General features: G+C 44.9%; 1 protein-coding gene across 1 annotated transcript in view; it reads left to right on the top strand.

Annotated features, from left to right (window-relative positions):
- Window positions 1-23,011, top strand: part of ANXA10 (annexin A10) — a 154,594-nt gene that overhangs the window by 13,483 nt on the left and 118,100 nt on the right. Inside the window, exon 2 of the mRNA XM_063946508.1 lies at window positions 13,934-14,018. Within this exon, the coding sequence (XP_063802578.1) occupies window positions 13,934-14,018 (85 nt within the window). The remainder of the gene's footprint in view (window positions 1-13,933; window positions 14,019-23,011) is intronic.

Raw genomic sequence — 23,011 nt, 5'->3', positions numbered from 1 at the left:
GGGTGTTCAAACTGAAATGTAAATTGCAGTGTATAAATAAAGCATCCAGTACTTTTCCTGCACAGAAACAATATAGCCCACCCAAATCTAACTCTCTCTGCACATTTTACATCTGCCCCACCTGCAGTGCAGCATGGTTTTGCCCGATTGCTAACTTTTTTGGTTTGCGAACAACTCTGAATAACCCCCAGAGACAGTTGGAGATATGAGTCAGGAGAGAAGGTGAGAGGTCATGGTAGGAAAGGTAAATATGAGCAATACAGCTTAATTTTGTAATCTCTTGAACCTGTGTTCACCAAGCAGCACAGGTCAATGTACCATTGAAAGATATAAGATTGTCCATATGAAGGAAGTTATACTGTACTAAATGTAGAGTGAGAGAACAATGGAGCCAGTGTTACAATGTTCATTTGTGGTTATCAAGGGGGACAACTCTGGTTCCTCCCCTCCTCCCCAATCCATCCTTCCCATAGGAGTCCCACAGGGGTCTGACATTGGCTCTCTGTTCTTTTCCTTGTAAACCTCCTCCATGGATGAACTCATCAGTACTTTTAGTTTTCCTTATCACCTCTTTGCCAATTACACTAATCATTACCTCTCGTCTTCTGATCTCTCCCCCTACCTATTCTCTTGGGTGTCCAGTTACCTATCTGCTATCTCTGCCTGGATGTCCTCATGCTTTATCAAATTCAGCATGGCCAAAACTGAACTCATTGTTTTCCCTCCATTTAGGGTCTACTTCCCTTCTGATCTCTCCATCACTCTTTTATCACTATCTCACCTGTGTCCCACATTCGCTGCCTGTGTATCTTTGACTCCTCCCTCTCCTTAGTCCCCCACATTCTATCTCTTGTCAATCTTGTTGCTTCCAGCTCTGCAACATTGCTCATATCAGACCCTTCCTCTACCAGGATGCCGGCAAAACTATTATCCATTCACTAATCATTTCTTAATTCGACTACTGCAAACTTCTCCTTACAGGTCTTCCCCGCTCCCACCTATAAGGCCCTCTCTGACTCCAACTACATCTCAAATCTCATCTCCATTCATCATTCCTCCGGCCCTCACTGATCAGCAAATGACCACCACTTTTCTTCTGCTCTGATAACATCACTTTCCAGAATCCAGGATTGCTCCCATGCTGCTCCATACCACTGGAACAATCTCCCTTTCTATCAGGCTGCCTTTAAGCCTGTATAGTTTCAAACAGTCATTGAAAACCCACCTGTTCTTAAAAGCATACCAGTAATCCACTTAACCACTTCCCTATACTGTAGTTTCGTAATCCTTTTTCATCTGTCATCTCTCCACTTTTGCTTCTTGCCCTCAGTTCCCCTTTTTCTGGCTCACCCATCTGTCTGCCCCCTTCCTTCTAGATTTTCAGCTCTAATGAGCAGAGCCCTCTTCCCTCATGTTCTCATTACCTACAACTCTTGCTAAAGAACTTCACTTGGACCTCACTTCACTTGGACCTCCTCCTTGTGCTCTTTGCCCCATTATTACACTCCTTGCACCTCTTTCAGTGACTCTAAACCTGTTACTTGCATCCATGCTAATGGGCACAGGTTCCACTGAATACTCCTCCTGCACACCTTTACGATCCAGGCTATCAGATGCAGTGTTGAGAGTTGTAGTGTTACTGTATTGTAATGTTATTTGTTTACTTGTAATGTTTGTTGTTTGTTTTCTGTTCTGTGCTGAGTGCCACATGTGGCGCTATATAAATAAAGGTAAAAAATAATACTATTGATTAAGCTCATCTTTAGTTAAATCATGGGTAATATGCGTGACTTTAAGTATTAGTTTGATTTAACAATCACCTAAACAATAGATCTAATGCAAATGGCTAAATAGCGCTGCAGATCGTAGTCCTCATTTACCAAGCTCCGAAAAGTGTAAAAGATGGTGTTAGTCACTTTGTGCCTATAGAGGCATTATTTCAGTAGAGGGATCTCGTGATCGCTCTCCTGCAACTTCTGTCCTCTTTGTAGGTTTTCAGTAAATAGCACCACCAAATATATTGTTTCAGAAGAGGCAGTGAAGTGAAAATGAGAGATGTTTGCCTGAGCAGCCTGTTATTGAAGCTACTGCCCCAGCAAGATATCTTTGATAAATTGCCCCAAATATTAGAGATGAGCGCCTGAAATTTTTCGGGTTTTGTGTTTTGGTTTTGGGTTCGGTTCCGCGGCCGTGTTTTGGGTTCGACCGCGTTTTGGCAAAACCTCACCGAATTTTTTTTGTCGGATTCGGGTGTGTTTTGAATTCGGGTGTTTTTTTTCAAAAAACCCTAAAAAACAGCTTAAATCATAGAATTTGGGGGTCATTTTGATCCCAAAGTATTATTAACCTCAAAAACCATAATTTCCACTCATTTTCAGTCTATTCTGAATACCTCACACCTCACAATATTATTTTTAGTCCTAAAATTTGCACCTAGGTAGCTGGATGACTAAGCTAAGCGACCCTAGTGGCCGACACAAACACCGTGCCCATCTAGGAGTGGCACTGCAGTGTCACGCAGGATGGCCCTTCCAAAAAACCCTCCCCAAACAGCACATGACGCAAAGAAAAAAAGAGGCGCAATGAGGTAGCTGTGTGAGTAAGATAAGCGACCCTAGTGGCCGACACAAACACCGTGCCCATCTAGGAGTGGCACTGCAGTGTCACGCAGGATGGCCCTTCCAAAAAACCCTCCCCAAACAGCACATGACGCAAAGAAAAAAAGAGGCGCAATGAGGTAGCTGTGTGAGTAAGATAAGCGACCCTAGTGGCCGACACAAACACCGTGCCCATCTAGGAGTGGCACTGCAGTGTCACGCAGGATGGCCCTTCCAAAAAACCCTCCCCAAACAGCACATGACGCAAAGAAAAAAAGAGGCGCAATGAGGTAGCTGTGTGAGTAAGATAAGCGACCCTAGTGGCCGACACAAACACCGTGCCCATCTAGGAGTGGCACTGCAGTGTCACGCAGGATGTCCCTTCCAAAAAACCCTCCCCAAACAGCACATGACGCAAAGAAAAAAAGAGGCGCAATGAGGTAGCTGACTGTGTGAGTAAGATAAGCGACCCTAGTGGCCGACACAAACACCGGGCCCATCTAGGAGTGGCACTGCAGTGTCACGCAGGATGTCCCTTCCAAAAAACCCTCCCCAAACAGCACATGACGCAAAGAAAAAAAGAGGCGCAATGAGGTAGCTGACTGTGTGAGTAAGATAAGCGACCCTAGTGGCCGACACAAACACCGGGCCCATCTAGGAGTGGCACTGCAGTATCACGCAGGATGTCCCTTCCAAAAAACCCTCCCCAAACAGCACATGACGCAAAGAAAAAAAGAGGCGCAATGAGGTAGCTGACTGTGTGAGTAAGATAAGCGACCCTAGTGGCCGACACAAACACCGGGCCCATCTAGGAGTGGCACTGCAGTGTCACGCAGGATGGCCCTTCCAAAAAACACTCCCCAAACAGCACATGACGCAAAGAAAAAGAAAAGAAAAAAGAGGTGCAAGATGGAATTGTCCTTGGGCCCTCCCACCCACCCTTATGTTGTATAAACAGGACATGCACACTTTAACCAACCCATCATTTCAGTGACAGGGTCTGCCACACGACTGTGACTGATATGACGGGTTGGTTTGGACCCCCCCCAAAAAAGAAGCAATTAATCTCTCCTTGCACAAACTGGCTCTACAGAGGCAAGATGTCCACCTCATCATCATCCTCCGATATATCACCGTGTACATCCCCCTCCTCACAGATTATCAATTCGTCCCCACTGGAATCCACCATCTCAGCACCCTGTGTACTTTGTGGAGGCAATTGCTGCTGGTGAATGTCTCCACGGAGGAATTGATTATAATTCATTTTAATGAACATCATCTTCTCCACATTTTCTGGATGTAACCTCGTACGCCGATTGCTGACAAGGTGAGCGGCGGCACTAAACACTCTTTCGGAGTACACACTTGTGGGAGGGCAACTTAGGTAGAATAAAGCCAGTTTGTGCAAGGGCCTCCAAATTTCCTCTTTTTCCTGCCAGTATAAGTACGGACTGTGTGACGTGCCTACTTGGATGCGGTCACTCATATAATCCTCCACCATTCTTTCAATGGTGAGAGAATCATATGCAGTGACAGTAGACGACATGTCCGTAATCGTTGTCAGGTCCTTCAGTCCGGACCAGATGTCAGCATCAGCAGTCGCTCCAGACTGCCCTGCATCACCGCCAGCGGGTGGGCTCGGAATTCTGAGCCTTTTCCTCGCACCCCCAGTTGCGGGAGAATGTGAAGGAGGAGATGTTGTTGACAGGTCGCGTTCCGCTTGACTTGACAATTTTCTCACCAGCAGGTCTTTCAACCCCAGCAGACTTGTGTCTGCCGGAAAGAGAGATCCAAGGTAGGCTTTAAATCTAGGATCGAGCACGGTGGCCAAAATGTAGTGCTCTGATTTCAACAGATTGACCACCCGTGAATCCTTGTTAAGCGAATTAAGGGCTCCATCCACAAGTCCCACATGCCTAGCGGAATCGCTCCATGTTAGCTCCTCCTTCAATGTCTCCAGCTTCTTCTGCAAAAGCCTGATGAGGGGAATGACCTGACTCAGGCTGGCAGTGTCTGAACTGACTTCACGTGTGGCAAGTTCAAAGGGCATCAGAACCTTGCACAACGTTGAAATCATTCTCCACTGCGCTTGAGACAGGTGCATTCCACCTCCTATATCGTGCTCAATTGTATAGGCTTGAATGGCCTTTTGCTGCTCCTCCAACCTCTGAAGCATATAGAGGGTTGAATTCCACCTCGTTACCACTTCTTGCTTCAGATGATGGCAGGGCAGGTTCAGTAGTTTTTGGTGGTGCTCCAGTTTTCTGTACGTGGTGCCTGTACGCCGAAAGTGTCCCGCAATTCTTCTGGCCACCGACAGCATCTCTTGCACGCCCCTGTCGTTTTTTAAAAAATTCTGCACCACCAAATTCAAGGTATGTGCAAAACATGGGACGTGCTGGAATTTGCCTAGATTTAATCCACACACAATATTGCTGGCGTTGTCCGATGCCACAAATCCACAGGAGAGTCCAATTGGGGTAAGCCATTCCGCGATGATCTTCCTCAGTTGCCGTAAGAGGTTTTCAGCTGTGTGCGTATTCTGGAAACCGGTGATACAAAGCGTAGCCTGCCTAGGAAAGAGTTGGCGTTTGCGAGATGCTGCTACTGGTGCCGCCGCTGCTGTTCTTGCGGCGGGAGTCCATACATCTACCCAGTGGGCTGTCACAGTCATATAGTCCTGACCCTGCCCTGCTCCACTTGTCCACATGTCCGTGGTTAAGTGGACATTGGGTACAGCTGCATTTTTTAGGACACTGGTGACTCTTTTTCTGAGGTCTGTGTACATTTTCGGTATCGCCTGCCAAGAGAAATGGAACCTAGATGGTATTTGGTACCGGGGACACAGTACCTCCAACAAGTCTCTAGTTGGCTCTGCAGTAATGATGGATACTGGAACCACGTTTCTCACCACCCAGGATGTCAAGGCCTCAGTTATCCGCTTTGCAGTAGGATGACTGCTGTGATATTTCATCTTCCTCGCAAAGGACTGTTGGACAGTCAATTGCTTGGTGGAAGTAGTACAAGTGGTCTTACGACTTCCCCTCTGGGATGACCATCGACTCCCAGCAGCAACAACAGCAGCGCCAGCAGCAGTAGGCGTTACACGCAAGGATGCATCGGAGGAATCCCAGGCAGGAGAGGAATCATCAGAATTGCCAGTGACATGGCCTGCAGGACTATTGGCATTCCTGGGGAAGGAGGAAATTGACACTGAGGGAGTTGGTGGGGTGGTTTGCGTGAGCTTGGTTACAAGAGGAAGGGATTTACTGGTCAGTGGACTGCTTCCGCTGTCGGCCCAAGTTTTTGAACTTGTCACTGACTTATTATGAATGCGCTGCAGGTAACGTATAAGGGAGGATGTTCCGAGGTGGTTAACGTCCTTACCCCTACTTATTACAGCTTGACAAAGGGAACACACGGCTTGACACCTGTTGTCCGCATTTCTGGTGAAATACTTCCACACCGAAGAGCTGATTTTTTTGGTATTTTCACCAGGCATGTCAACGGCCATATTCCTCCCACGGACAACAGGTGTCTCCCCGGGTGCCTGACTTAAACAAACCACCTCACCATCAGAATCCTCCTGGTCAATTTCCTCCCCAGCGCCAGCAACACCCATATCCTCCTCATCCTGGTGTACTTCAACACTGACATCTTCAATCTGACTATCAGGAACTGGACTGCGGGTGCTCCTTCCATCACTTGCAGGGGGCGTGCAAATGGTGGAAGGCGCATGCTCTTCACGTCCAGTGTTGGGAAGGTCAGGCATCGCAACCGACACATTTGGAGTCGGACTCTCCTTGTGGATTTGGGATTTCGAAGAACGCACAGTTCTTTGCGGTGCTACTGCTTTTGCCAGCTTGAGTCTTTTCATTTTTCTAGCGAGAGGCTGAGTGCTTCCATCCTCATGTGAAGCTGAACCACTAGCCATGAACATAGGCCAGGGCCTCAGCCGTTCCTTGCCACTCCGTGTGGTAAATGGCATATTGGCAAGTTTACGCTTCTCCTCCGACAATTTTATTTTAGGTTTTGGAGTCCTTTTTTTACTGATATTTGGTGTTTTGGATTTGACATGCTCTGTACTATGACATTGGGCATCGGCCTTGGCAGACGACGTTGCTGGCATTTCATCGTCTCGGCCATGACTAGTGGCAGCAGCTTCAGCACGAGGTGGAAGTGGATCTTGATCTTTCCCTAATTTTGGAACCTCAACATTTTTGTTCTCCATATTTTAATAGGCACAACTAAAAGGCACCTCAGGTAAACAATGGAGATGGATGGATACTAGTATACAATTATGGATGGACTGCCGAGTGCCGACACAGAGGTAGCTACAGCCGTGGACTACTGTACTGTGTCTGCTGCTAATATAGACTGGTTAATAAAGAGATGTAGTATGTATGTATAAAGAAGAAAGAAAAAAAAACCACGGGTAGGTGGTATACAATTATGGACGGACTGCCGAGTGCCGACACAGAGGTAGCTACAGCCGTGGACTACTGTACTGTGTCTGCTGCTAATATAGACTGGTTGATAAAGAGATGTAGTATGTATGTATAAAGAAGAAAGAAAAAAAAACCACGGGTAGGTGGTATACAATTATGGACGGACTGCCGAGTGCCGACACAGAGGTAGCTACAGCTGTGAACTACCGTACTGTACTGTGTCTGCTGCTAATATAGACTGGTTGATAAAGAGATGTAGTATGTATGTATAAAGAAGAAAGAAAAAAAAACCACGGGTAGGTGGTATACAATTATGGATGGACTGCCGAGTGCCGACACAGAGGTAGCTACAGCCGTGGACTACTGTACTGTGTCTGCTGCTAATATAGACTGGTTGATAAAGAGATGTAGTATGTATGTATAAAGAAGAAAGAAAAAAAAACCACGGGTAGGTGGTATACAATTATGGACGGACTGCCGAGTGCCGACACAGAGGTAGCTACAGCTGTGAACTACCGTACTGTACTGTGTCTGCTGCTAATATAGACTGGTTGATAAAGAGATGTAGTATGTATGTATAAAGAAGAAAGAAAAAAAAACCACGGGTAGGTGGTATACAATTATGGATGGACTGCCGAGTGCCGACACAGAGGTAGCTACAGCCGTGGACTACTGTACTGTGTCTGCTGCTAATATAGACTGGTTGATAAAGAGATGTAGTATGTATGTATAAAGAAGAAAGAAAAAAAAACCACGGGTAGGTGGTATACAATTATGGACGGACTGCCGAGTGCCGACACAGAGGTAGCTACAGCCGTGGACTACTGTACTGTGTCTGCTGCTAATATAGACTGGTTGATAAAGAGATGTAGTATGTATGTATAAAGAAGAAAGAAAAAAAACCCACGGATAGGTGGTATACAATTATGGATGGACTGCCGAGTGCCGACACAGAGGTAGCTACAGCCGTGGACTACTGTACTGTGTCTGCTGCTAATATAGACTGGTTGATAAAGAGATGTAGTATGTATGTATAAAGAAGAAAGAAAAAAAAACCACGGGTAGGTGGTATACAATTATGGATGGACTGCCGAGTGCCGACACAGAGGTAGCTACAGCCGTGGACTACTGTACTGTGTCTGCTGCTAATATAGACTGGTTGATAAAGAGATGTAGTATGTATGTATAAAGAAGAAAGAAAAAAAAACCACGGGTAGGTGGTATACAATTATGGACGGACTGCCGAGTGCCGACACAGAGGTAGCTACAGCCGTGGACTACTGTACTGTGTCTGCTGCTAATATAGACTGGTTGATAATGAGATGTAGTATGTATGTATAAAGAAGAAAGAAAAAAAAACCACGGGTAGGTGGTATACAATTATGGATGGACTGCCGAGTGCCGACACAGAGGTAGCTACAGCCGTGAACTACCGTACTGTGTCTGCTGCGACTGGATGATAAATAATGATATAAAAAATATATATATATCACTACTGCAGCCGGACAGGTATATATTATATAATGACGGACCTGCTGGACACTGTCTGTCAGCAGAATGAGTTTTTTATAGAATAAAAAAAAAACACCACACAAGTCACACGACGAGTGTTTAACTTTTTCAGGCAATCACAATATAGTATACTACTAACTATACTGGTGGTCAGTGTGGTCAGGTCACTGGTCAGTCACACTGGCAGTGGCACTCTTGCAGCAAAAGTGTGCACTGTTTAATTTTAATAATATGTACTCCTGGCTCCTGCTATAACCTATAACTGGCACTGCTCCCCAGTCTCCCCCACAATTATAAGCTGTGTGAGCACAGTCAGATATATACATAGATGATGCAGCACACTGGGCTGAGCAGTGCACACAGATATGGTATGTGACTGAGTCACTGTGTATCGTTTTTTTCAGGCAGAGAACGGATTATATTAAATAAAACTGCACTGTCTGGTGGTCACTGTGGTCAGTCACTACTAAACTCTGCACTCTCTACAGTACTCCTAAGCTCCAGTAAATCAAGTGTCTCTGTTTAAAATCAATCTCACTCTCTCTCTTCTAATCTAAATGGAGAGGACGCCAGCCACGTCCTCTCCCTATGAATCTCAATGCACGTGTGAAAATGGCGGCGACGCGCGGCTCCTTATATAGAATCCGAGTCTCGCGATAGAATCCGAGCCTCGCGAGAATCCGACAGCGTCATGATGACGTTCGGGCGCGCTCAGGTTAACCGAGCAAGGCGGGAAGATCCGAGTTGCTCGGACCCGTGAAAAAAAACATGAAGTTCGGGCGGGTTCGGATTCCGAGGAACCGAACCCGCTCATCTCTACCAAATATACATTTCTTATAGCACTGCTGTAACAGGGCACCAGTGTGCCCTCTTCTAGTTGGGGGATAGCCTAGGCTCTGATAATCAATTATAAACCAGTTTAATTATGTATATATAGAAGAACTTCAATCCACCGTATCTCCCATTCGCTGTTGTATAATAAACCTCTGTAGATTTGCAATGCTGGAAAATAACAAATAAAAAAATCCAACAGCGCTTGGGATAAATGGGTACCGAAATTGTATACCAATAAATGTATAGAGAATACCACGGTGTGTCAATTGAAAACACTCAATAGTTTTTATATAATTAAATTTTATAATAAAACCAAATTAAACATTTATGCTGCAATCGATCCAGTACATCAGATCCTCCAACCTCACCATGGGGTATATTTACTAAAGTCCTGATTTTGACCCTCATTCCGAGTTGTTCGCTCGCAAGCTGCTTTTAGCAGCATTGCACACGCTAAGCCGCCGCCTACTGGGAGTGAATCTTAGCTTAGCAAAATTGCGAACGAAAGATTCTCAAAATTGCGATTAGAAATTTCTAAGCAGTTTCTGAGTAGCTCGACACTTACTCTGCCACTGCGATCAGTTCAGTCAGTTTCGTTCCTGGTTTGACGTCACAAACACACCCAGCGTTCGCCCAGACACTCCCCCGTTTCTCCAGCCACTCCCGCGTTTTTCCCAGAAACGGCAGCATTTTTTCACACACTCCCATAAAACGGCCAGTTTCCGCCTAGAAACACCCACTTCCTGTCAATCACACAACGATCACCAGAACGAAGAAAAAACCTCGTAATGCCGTGAGTAAAATACCAAACTTCTTAGCAAATTTACTTGGCGCAGCCGCAGTGCGAACATTGCACATGCGCAGTTTGCGGAAAATCGCTGCGATGCGATGAAAAAGAACGAGCGAACAACTCGGAATGAGGGCCTTTGTCCGTTTTTTGTTTTTATTTCTAAGTGACAACACGGTAATTTACTAACCACAAATCTCGGCAGTGTTTGGCCTATTCATAATGGTTTTGACGGCAAAGTTCAGAAATACGAATGAATAGACCATCGGTCAAACGCGGCTGTTTGTTCATACAGCATGGAATTTATTATTCATTTGTATTTGGGTGTTAGTCTCTGAATGCTCAATTGCGGGTATATTTTTTTGCGATTCGTAAAAAAAAAAACAGCAAAAAAATAAACCTGCTTTTTCTTGGCGAGTTTGTATAATCATGAACGGATCAGTGAGATCTGTGCATGGTTATCTATGGGAAAGGGTCTGTTTAGTGTAAAAATGTAAAAAAAAATGTGCGTGGGGTCCCCCCTCCTAAGCATAACCAGCCTCGGGCTCTTTGAACCAGTCCTGGTTGTAAAAATACAGGGAAAAAACTGACTGGGGTTCCCCCATATTTAAACAACCAGCACCGGGCTCTGCGCCTGGTCCTGGTGCCAAAAATATCGGGGACAAAAAACGTAGGGGTCCCCCGTATTAAGTGGGGCCAACCACAAGAGTGACCTCACTTAACCTCGCGGTCTACCGCAGACCGCAAAGTTTCCATCATTGGATATAATGTAGCTGTGCTACACTACATTGTATCCACAGTGCGCCGCCTGACTGACAGTGCAGGAGCGCACAGCCAATCAGGAGAGTGCCATGACGTGGCGCTCCCTGATTGGCTGAAGGGACCCTCTTTGATAGGAGTCACGGGGGGTCCCGACATTCGGGGTAAGGGGATCCATGTGTAAACATGGATCCCCTTTCAGTTCGTGGGTCGGGTGAGCGTTTAGTTTTTTTGCCAAGTAAGTGGATTATAACTTTTAAGAAGAGGACCGATCTACACCGGATTCTTTGTAAGTATAACTTTATTTACAGGTACCCCTGGATTCTACTGGAATAGAGGACCGAGTGCTTCGGGTCAACATAGGTAAGTATGTATGTATATAAGTGTGCATGTATGTGCATTAAACTTTTACTTTCACTGTGTCTGTGTATTGCTTTTATTTGGGTATTTTTTGTAGTAGAACTACAGGTACCAGCGGGCCCATTTTTCCCCTGCATGCTGGTACTTGTGGTTCTCCAAGTACCAGCTTGTGGGGAGGCTTGCTGGGACTTGTAGTTCTGCTTAAAAAATATTATTTTTTTACACAAAAGGCTATCAGCCTTCCATCCACCGCCCACGGATGGGGGGGGGGCAGCCTTGGGCTTCACCCCTGGTCCATGGGTGGCTGGAGGGCAGGACACCTTGATTTAAGGGGTCCCCACTCCTCCAGGGTACCTCGGCCAGGGGTGACTATTTGGAGATTTAATGCCAGGGCCGTCGGGACCAATATAAAAGTGTCCCCCGACTGTGGCATTATCTCTCTGACTAGTGGAGCCCGATGCTGATGGGAAAAATACGGGGGACCCCTACGTTTTTTGTCCACCATATTGTTTGCACCAGGACCAGGCGCAGAGCCCGGTGCTGGTTGTTTAAATATGGGGGAACCCCAGTCAGTTTTTTCCCTGTATTTTTACAACCAGTACCGGCTCAAAGAACCCGAGGCTGGTTATGCTTAGGAAGGGGGACCCCACGCAATTTTTTTTTACATTTTTAACCAATTCTGCACTTCTCAGAATGCACACAATGAAGCCCTGCATGGATCTCACAGATCCGGCCAGGATTCCTTGTGTTTTGTCAGGCAGTGTTTTACTAATCACTCCCGTAAAACACTGCCCGACATTACGAATCACATCAACATTGGAAAATACGCGGCAGCTTAGTAAATTACCGTATCAGGATTCAAAAAGTTGCAGGAAAATGCAGCCGATACCATTCGAGATCAAGCTCCCTTAAAAACGGCACAAACATGAATATTAGTAAATAAACCCCCATGAGCTCCTGCTATCCGGTCCGCTCTAGGGAGTGACAGTCAGCACACACGTCGAGGCGGCATCCCTACAAGCGATTAGCCGGGACTCATGTCTGTCAGCATCCCCCGGAGCGAGCAGCAGCCGCATCTGAGGTGTGCACAGCCCTTCCCCGGCTCTCCCTCTGTACATGGCCAGGTAACCAGCACTGTGGGACGCCACAAGATTACCTGGTCTATCGGCTTCTCTTCAGTTACAAACCTACATACGGCTTAGCTGCTTCCCATGGACACTGTTCTCACCACGTCCATCATACAGCCGTCAAAATCCGGACTCTATTGGTGATTTGAGTAAGTGATGTACACTATATCCATGAGCTAACCATATACAAACTTGTGAGAGATTGTTTTAACATACAGGATCAAAATTATCACAATAAGACTGTGAATATATGAACTCATAAGGTCTATTCGAATATGCCCCTCCAATTGAGACACACAGTATATGACATTGTTGCTTTTTTCTTTTCTCTTTTAAAAGTCTGAAACATTGTATTAACTTAATGATCTCTTGATACATGTTTGCCTAATACTGTGCACAGTACTATTTTAATGTTTCATTTGGTTTTATTATAAAATTGAATTATATAAAAACTAATGAGTGTTTTCAAGTGACACACGGTGGTATTCTCTATACATTTATTGGTATACAATTTTGGTACACGTTTATCCCAAGCGCTGTTTGATTTTTTTCTTTTTTCTTTTTTATTGCCCTCTTCCAGACCTTCTCCTTAAATCTGTGACATCATATTTAGGGGATGATGCTGCCTCCTCTGGGATATAGAGCAATGCATGGAGTGTCCTAAGGATGCCCTGGACAGCTCCACAGGCAAATGATACTTGCCCAGTATGTTTCTTGGATGCTCTGGGCAGCTCTGCAGAAGTGCTACTGGCTGCATGGTTGGGTTGCGGTCAAGATCCCGCTGGACGGAATCCCGGCAGTCGAAATACCGACACCGGGATCCCGACCAGCACAATCCCAACATATTCTCCCTCTGTGGGTGTCCACAACACCCATAGAGGGAGAATAAATTAGTGTGCCGAGCGTAGCAAGGCACCGTGCCCGCAGCGTGGCGAGCGCATCAAGCCCGCAAGGGGCTGCTTTGCGCTTGCTCCCCTGTCGGGATTGTGCAGGTCGGGATCCCTGTGTCGGTATTCCAACCGCCGGGATCCCGATCCCGCATGGTTTCATTTAAATTATCCCATTAGCTATGTGCAGGTGTCATGGGGCAGCAACAGTGCTGCTACCAGGACACTTCGCCCTGTGCAACGGCACCACTCGCACTCCCGTAGTTATGCCCTGCCATATTGCACAATATCTGCATTAAGGATTAATACTTTTAGGTAATGGACAGTATTTTTACTTTTTATAAATAGGCCCCTAACAAATAAACAAAGAAACCCTGTAGGTGCAAATGTGCAGTAGCCTCTAGCTGCCTCTTAGAATTAGCTTTGTTTTGTGAAGTACTATTTATTTATGAATGCATTTTACTATGTGTGTGTGTGTGTGTGTGTGTGTGTGTGTGTGTGTGTGTGTGTGTGCGTACTATATGAATGAATGACACGGCTTTAGGATATTGCAGAATACAGCTTGATCAGTATAGTAAACATTCAATGGTTTAATCTCTCTTCCACTATATTCTTAATTCAGCAGGTTCAGGGAACCATATTCCCAAACCCAAACAGTGATCCCATGATGGATGCACAAATGATTGGCGGGGCACTTCAAGGATTTGGTCAGTATTCTGTGTTCATATTTATATTTTTATGTTGCAGTCCCTTGCAAAAGAATTCACCCCACCCCCCCCCACCCCCTCCCTTTGCATTGGTCATGTTTTGTTGCCTCACAACCTGGAATTAAAATGGATTGTTTGAAGGTTTCATAATTTCAATCACAGAACACGCCTACAACTTTGAAGATGTATTTTATTTTATTGTGAAGCAAACAACAAATAGGACAAAATAACAGAAAACTTCAGCATGCACAACTATTCACCCCCCTAAAGTCAGTACTGTGTAGAGCCACCTTTTGTGGCAATTACAGCTGCAAGTCGCTTTGGATAAGTCTCTATGAGCTTTCCACATATTGCCACTGGGATTTTTGCCCATTCCTCAAGGCAAAACTGCTCCAGCTCCTTCATGTTGGATGGTTTGCACTTGTGAACAGCAATCTTCAAGTCTGACCACAGATTCTCAATTGGATTGAGATTTGGGCTTTGACTAGCCTATTCCAACACATTTAAATGTTTCCCCTTAAACCACTGGAGTGTTGCTTTAGCAGTATTCGGGTCATTGCTTTAGCAGCTTTGGGTCATTGTCCTGCTGGAAGGTGAACCTCCATCACAGTCTCAAATCACAGGCAGACTGAAACAGGTTTTGCTTAAGAATATCCCTGTATTTAGCACCATCCATCTTTCCCTCAACTATAAACAGTTCATCAGTCCCTGCTGCTGAAAAACATCCCCACAGCATGATTTTGGACCACCATGTTTCACTGTGGGGATGGTGTTCTTGGGGTGATGGGATGTGTTGGGTTTGCGCCAGACATAGCGGTTTCCTTGGTGGCCGAAAGTTTAATTTTAGTCCCATCTGATCGGAGTACCTTCCTCCTTACATTTGCAGAGTCGTCCACATGCCTTTTGTCAAACTCAAAATGTGCCTTCTTATTTCTAACACTAAGTAATGGCTTTTTTCTGGCCACTCTACCATAAAGTCCAGCTTTATGGAGTGTACGGCTTATTGTGGTCACATGCGCAGATACACCAGTCTCTGCTGTGGAACTCTGCAGCACCTTCAGGGTTACCTTTTGTCACTGTGCTGCCCCTCTGATTAATGCCCTCCTTGCCCGGAGGAGTGAGTTTTGGTGGCCGGCCCTCTCTTGGCCAGTTTGTTGTGGTACCATGTTCTTTCCATTTGAAGATGATGGATTTCATAGTGCTCTGGGGGATCATCAAAGATTTGGATATTTTTTTATAACCCAACCCTGACTTGTACTTCTCAACAACTTTGTCCCTGACCTGTTTGGAGAGCTCCTTGGTCTTCATGGTGTGATGCTTCTTGTGTTGCAGCCTCTGGGGACTTTCAGAAAAGGTACATTTATACTGACAGATCATGTGACACTAAGATTGCACACAGGTGGACTTCATTTCACTAATTATGTGACTTCTGAAGGTAATTGGTTGCGTCAGAACTTTTGAGGGGCTTCATAGCAAAGGGGTGAATACATATGCACATGCCAATTTTCAAATTTTTATTTATAAAAATTATTTTTTATATACTGTAAATATTTCTCTTTTCACTTCACCAACTTAGACTATTTTGTGCAGATCCATCACATAAAATTCAGATATTTTTTTTTTAAATTACAGGTTGTAAAGTAACAAAATAGGAAAAAGGCCAAGGGGGGTGAATACTTTAGAAAGGCGCTGTACATTATACTGAAGAGACTCAGTCTTAGGGGAAAACTGGAATTTGTCATAATCAAGAACAGCAAATCAACAGCAAGCATTAAGCTAAGTAGGTGTATTAGTATTAGTTTAATAACAGAATACATGTTTGCTGCTGCTAAAGCATACAGTAGGTTCAAGCAACCCCTGTCATACCTAAATGTAATGGGTTTAATGGCATGCTGGCACTTAGGGGACCACAAGTGCCAGCATGCTCTGACATCCTGGGCAAGCTGGCACCTGCAGTCCACCTGTAAACAAAAACAAATGTAGAAAATAGCCACACACTGTGATAACGTATTTTATGTAACTAAAGATTTCTGCAAAAACTCTTTTAGTACTCAATTACAATATTCTCAAAATGGTTCACGTAGGCATCCCTGAACCATGCTTGACAAAACGAAACCCGATTTTGACAATGCTAATCTTGAGCTATGAGGGATCCAACCGTCATAGAACCAGATTTATCAAGCCTTGGAAAGTGATCAATTGCACAGTGATGGTCTAGTACTAGCCATTCAGCTGTATTGTGCGCCCAGTGTTCTGATCTATGGGGGTAATTCAGACCTGGTCGCACGCAGGCAGTATTTTGCACTGCTGCGACAAGGTAATCACCGCCTACAGGGGGAGAGGGTAATCACAATGTAGGGGTGCGAACGGCTGTGCAGAGAGCTGCACAAACAAAAGATTGTGCAGTTTCTGCACAGCCCAGGACTTACTCAACCGCTGCGATGATCCAGGCTGTTGCTGACGTCAGAGATCCGCCTCCTGAACGGTTGCCCACGCCTTCATTTTCCCAGACACTCCCTGGAAACGGTGAGTTTTCGCCCACGAACGCCTTCTTCCTGTCAATCTTCTTCGCTGTGATCGCTTTCTTCTCAGAATCCGTCGCTGTCCGGCAACCCCCATCGCTGGCCAGCGACGTGTCTGCGCATTGCGGACCACACGCATGCGCTGCTCATACCCGATCGCACGGCTGCAAGAAAAGGCAGCATGCGATCGGGTGTGATTGACCCCCTATATACAGTACAGACACATTTTGGTACGAAAATACAGTTTTGCCCCACAAATGGACATACAGTCAATTTTGAATAAGGTCTTTGTAGTAAATCTGTAACAGCAAAAAAGAATCTGTGTTGCTTTAAGGATAGATATTGTAATAACAATCAATGTATGAGTAAGAAAATGTTTTTAAGACCTATATTAGTTAATTTCAGAATCTACTTTGCTTCTTAAGTACAAGATGCATATTATTAATGAGTTTAAATGAGTCTTTTCTTTAATTGTCTCCGTTACTTGAGCTATACTTTCTGATAACTGATGATTTTAAGCACTTTAACAACTGTTTCACAACACACCATCTACTAGGAATTTAATGGAGTTTAATTACTATGCACTGTATGCTAAAGGCAAAAATGTTGGTCTTTTGAGATACATTCAGTTTATAGTTTAAATGATGCAGCTACACTGAATTTTAATCAGGTATATATGAATGCTAGGCAGAGTTATAGGCAATTATGAATATAGACATCTCATTAGCAATTTATTCTCAGTACAGATCAAAAGTTGTAAGCTGAAAACTAAGCAGCTATTCTTTATGCAAAGATAAATGTGTACATACAGAGTAAACTTAATTTATAGAAGCACAATCTAACGTCTCCACTACATAAAATATACTGCATGCACATCGCACTACATCATATGTGGAAATGGCAAAGTAGAATCATTGTGTTACTGATCTTCTACATAAAACCTTTTGTGCTTAATTATGCATTTCAAATGTTTCATATGTGAAAATCCAAGGACTATTTTATTGTGTTACTTTCCTGTACCACAAGCAAATAATATTTTAAGATGCATTTGCTTAGTTGCCAACATTTAAAATGATTTTCATGGGCTCTGTGCTGCTGATCACTCCAATTCCCAACAAGTAATATTTAATGAATTTAATTAAACTGTATTTTTTTTTTTTTTTTGCATTTTAATTTCTCCTCTGCAATAAAATGGGTAATGTATCAAACCTTGGAGAAAGATAATGTAATAACCAATCAGCTTCTAACTGCCATGTTACAGCCTGTGCTTAAAAATGACAGGAGCTCTTTGGTTGGTACTTCATATGTCTCCAAGGTTTGATGCATCTCCCTCAAAGAATTGTAATTTTTTTAAATAAAAACTTTACTGAAATATTTTAATTTTACAAAGGAAATAGTTGGTTAATATATAAATATAAGGACATGGACAGAAATTCCAGGAACAAATATTTTAAGTCTGGAATTTAGAGACATTTGACAACTATGGACCAGTGATAGGAAAATATTGATACACCAAACACTGATTTTCAAGAATAACCCAAAAATATTGCAATGTCATCATTAACACCGCTCTGAAAACACTAGGATCCCACCCTTTGCTTTTCAGTAATCAAATTGATGGACAAAAGGGACTCAGGATCTTGATGATTCCTACCAGACTTAATTCATATATATCAATCCGCAACTCCAAATCTGTTTGCATTTGTTGAAATAAACCACTTTTTATAATGTTTAGGGCACTGATGTATTTATAATGGGTGCAGTGTGTGTGGTGCACACCTATTCCTGAGTTGATCACACATGCTGAACCCATTTAGTGAATACTTACCCTCCGAAGTCCCACACCGATGGCAGCAGCACTGTAGCAATCACCATGAAAATGTTGCAGTGGCCATTTTCATAGCGTTTTGCACATGCAGAGTAGAGAAACTACTGGGGAAATGGGCGCCATGTGAATTAGATGTTAATTACAGTCTGAGCCCTCTAGTGCTCAGACTCTACAGCGCTGCCGGCAGAGAGGAGGCGACCTGGATGGAGGAGGCTGCACAGGGGCCTCCTCCTCTCTTTAAGAGCCCTGCTTTAGGAGGAACGTGATCAAAGCTTGTAGAGAGATAAAATGGAAAGCGATTAAGTACCGACCAATCAGCTTCTGTCCTTTTAAACACAGCCTATAAAATTGTATTAAGAAGCTGACTGATTAGTACTTTATCTACCTCCACTTTGGGCTAATTGCAATATCCTACATGGAGCAGGAAGTGCAGGATTTTGTGCGAGACTGGATCGATTTTTAAAGCAGCAATCCTTTACACAGCATAACCAGTTTACATACCCTCCAACATTTACACATAAACATTGGTACAAATTAGGAAAGGGGTGTGGCCATGAGTAAAGGGGGCATGATCATGCCCCTTTTCCTATACTTTCAATGTAAGTTTGGAGAGTCAAAAATCGGTACAGACCATAAAAAAGGTACCATACCTGCCAAAAAAGGCACAATTGGAGGGTATGCGTTTATCCCTTTACCTCTCCCTAGCTTTGTTAAATCTTCCCCTTAGTTAGTACCTTATTTCACTCTTCCCTATTGTTCTGTGAATTCATCTGTTTATACTCCCCAACCTAATAAGCTGATTTCAATAGATCCCAGAGGCGTAACTAGGGTAGGGCGACTGGGGCATGTGCCCTGGGCGCCTTGGCAGGCCTAGGAGAGGGGGGCGCTGCCGGCAGCCAGGGCATCATGCCCCACTCGCCCCCGTCACGCCAAAATGTGAGGGGAGGAGAGTGCTGCGTCTCTCCCTCCCCTCACCGCCGCTGCCAGCACTAGCGTGTCCGGTCTCCGGTGGCGTCAGCCAATTAGAGCTTGCGGACCAGCTCCTGATTGGCTGCCGGTCCGCGAGATCTGATTGGCTAGTGAACCGGCGCCACACAGCCGCCGGAGACCTGGAGCGGTGAGGGGAAGGAGAGGCGCTGCGCTCTCCTCCCCTCACATATAAGAGGCGAGCCACAAGCGGTGAGTGACCGGGAGGGGGTAGAGCACAGTGGGGCATGTAACTGGCACATTGGGGCATGTATCTGGCACAGTGGGGCATGTAACTGGCACATTGGGGCATGTATCTGGCACAGTGGGGCATGTAACTGGCACATTGGGGCATGTATCTGGCACAGTGGGGCATGTATCTGGCAAAGTGGGGCATGTAACTTGCACATTGGGGCATGTATCTGGCACAGTGGGGCATGTATCTGGCACTGTGGGGCAATGTAACTGGCACTGTGGGGCAATGTAACTGGCACTGTGGGGCAATTTATCTGGCACTGTGGGGCATATATCTGGCACTGTGGGGCAATGTAACTGGCACTGTGGGGCATGTATCTGGCACTGTGGGGCAATGTAACTGGCACTGTGGGGCAATGTAACTGGCACTGTGGGGCAATGTAACTGGCACTGTGGGACATGTATCCGGCACTGTGGGGCATGTATCCGGCACTGTGGGGCATTGTAACTGGCACTGTGGGGCATGTATCTGGCACTGTGGGGCATTGTATCTGGCACTGTGGGGCAATGTAACTGGCACTGTGGGCCATTGTCAGTGGCCACACCCCTTCTGGTGCGTGGCCTCACCCCTTCTGGAGTGTGACCACGCCCATTTTTCCGCCGCGCGCATATGCTTCTTTTGGTGTGTGTTTTTTTTTTTTGGGGGGGGGACGCCATTTTCTATCTTGCCCTGGGCTCCGAAAACCCTAGTTACGCCTCTGATAGATCCAAAGGGATAAATGTACTAAGAATCGTGTTTTGCCAGAGATTAAGCATGATTGTGATTGCAGGAATACGTGAGAGTTTTTCAATATCAAACACTCAAATTTACTAAGAAACGTGTGTGAGGGAATTGTGTTTTCTGATGGTGTATGCAATCATGTTTAAAAGTGTGTTTAGTCATGTGTGAGCAACGTGTTTTGAGAAGCCTGTGCAGATCACACTGTATAAAAGTATAATATGAGTAAACAAAACAGAAGAAAAAATTACCCCCAAGCATAACCAGCCCCGGGCTCTCTTAGCCGGTCTTGGTTCAAAAAATACATGGGACTAAATGCTGCTCCTCCTTCCCCCTGCCTCATGCCTGGAACATCTCTGCTTTGCTTACATACTGCCATCAGGCTACCTCCTACTTGCTTGCACCCCATGTCATCTGTCTGTCGCCCCTTCCCACTAGATTGTTAGCTCTTCAGAGCAGGGCCCTCTTTCCTCTTGTTGTCAAAGCCCTCTTCTCGACACATTTCACTCACAGCTCTCTTCTACTCAGCGACCATCTTTGCATGCTTTTTCTCCTGCTGGTAATGGCTCACCTCTATCTATGGCCGCCAGCCCCAAGTAGTACGATGATTACTCCCTCGCTACTTACATCTTAGCTATATTATGTTTTGAGAATTGTGGTGCTCTTTGTTACCTGTACTCTATTATTGTTATTTATTTACTGTAATGCTAGGTTTTGTCTCCCTGTACTGTCCTATGTACGGCGCTGCGAAACACTTGTGGTGCCTTTTAAATAAAATGTAATAATAATAGAGATGAGCGGGTTCGGTTTCTCTGAATCCGAACCCGCCCGAACTTCATGTTTTTTTTCACGGGTCCGAGCGACTCGGATCTTCCCGCCTTGCTCGGTTAACCCGAGCGCGCCCGAACGTCATCATGACGCTGTCGGATTCTCGCGAGGCTCGGATTCTATCGCGAGACTCGGATTCTATATAAGGAGCCGCGCGTCGCCGCCATTTTCACACGTGCATTGAGATTGATAGGGAGAGGACGTGGCTGGCGTCCTCTCCATTTAGATTATAAGAGAGAGAGATTTACTGGAGCTTAGGACTAGGAGGAGTACTGTAGAAGTGTAGAGAGTGCAGAGAGTTTACTAGTGAGTGACCACCAGACAGTGCAGTTTATTTGATATATCCGTTCTCTGCCTGAAAAAAGCGATACACACAGTGACTCAGTCACATACCATATCTGTGTGCACTGCTCAGGCTCAGCCCAGTGTGCTGCATCATCTATATATATTATATATCTGTCTGACTGCTCAGCTCACACAGCTTATAATTGTGGGGGAGACTGGGGAGCACTGCAGTGCCAGTTATAGGTTATAGCAGGAGCCAGGAGTACATAATATGATATAGTGAGTGACCACCAGACAGTGCAGTTTATTTAATATATCCGTTCTCTGCCTGAAAAAAGCGATACACACAGTGACTCAGTCACATACCATATCTGTGTGCACTGCTCAGGCTCAGCCCAGTGTGCTGCATCATCTATATATATTATATATCTGTCTGACTGCTCAGCTCACACAGCTTATAATTGTGGGGGAGACTGGGGAGCACTGCAGTGCCAGTTATAGGTTATAGCAGGAGCCAGGAGTACATAATATTATATTAAAATTAAACAGTGCACACTTTTGCTGCAGGAGTGCCACTGCCAGTGTGACTGACCAGTGACCTGACCACACTGACCACCAGTATAGTTAGTAGTATACTTATATTGTGATTGCCTGAAAAAGTTAAACACTCGTCGTGTGAATTCACTTGTGTGTTGTTGTTTTTTTTATTCTATAAAAATAAAACTCATTCTGCTGACAGACAGTGTCCAGCAGGTCCGTCATTATATAATATATAATATATACCTGTCCGGCTGCAGTAGTGATATATATATATTTTTTATATCATTTATCATCCAGTCGCAGCAGACACAGTACGGTAGTTCACGGCTGTGGCTACCTCTGTGTCTGCACTCGGCAGGCAGTCCGTCCATAATTGTATACCACCTAACCGTGGTTTTTTTTTCTTCTTTATACATACATACTACTACGACATCTCTTTATCAACCAGTCTATATTAGCAGCAGACACAGTACAGTACGGTAGTTCACGGCTGTGGCTACCTCTGTGTCTGCACTCGGCAGGCAGTCCGTCCATAATTGTATACCACCTAACCGTGGTTTTTTTTTCTTTCTTCTTTATACATACATAGTTACATAGACATCTCTTTATCAACCAGTCTATATTAGCAGCAGACACAGTACAGTACGGTAGTTCACGGCTGTGGCTACCTCTGTGTCTGCACTCGGCAGGCAGTCCGTCCATAATTGTATACCACCTAACCGTGGTTTTTTTTTCTTTCTTCTTTATACATACATAGTTACATAGACATCTCTTTATCAACCAGTCTATATTAGCAGCAGACACAGTACAGTACGGTAGTTCACGGCTGTGGCTACCTCTGTGTCTGCACTCGGCAGGCAGTCCGTCCATAATTGTATACCACCTAACCGTGGTTTTTTTTTCTTTCTTCTTTATACATACATAGTTACATAGACATCTCTTTATCAACCAGTCTATATTAGCAGCAGACACAGTACAGTACGGTAGTTCACGGCTGTGGCTACCTCTGTGTCTGCACTCGGCAGGCAGTCCGTCCATAATTGTATACCAC

The sequence above is a fragment of the Pseudophryne corroboree genome, chromosome 1 (assembly GCF_028390025.1).
Source record: "Pseudophryne corroboree isolate aPseCor3 chromosome 1, aPseCor3.hap2, whole genome shotgun sequence".
Classification (NCBI taxonomy): Eukaryota; Metazoa; Chordata; class Amphibia; order Anura; family Myobatrachidae; genus Pseudophryne; species Pseudophryne corroboree.
This window is presented reverse-complemented; position numbering and strand designations above follow the sequence as displayed.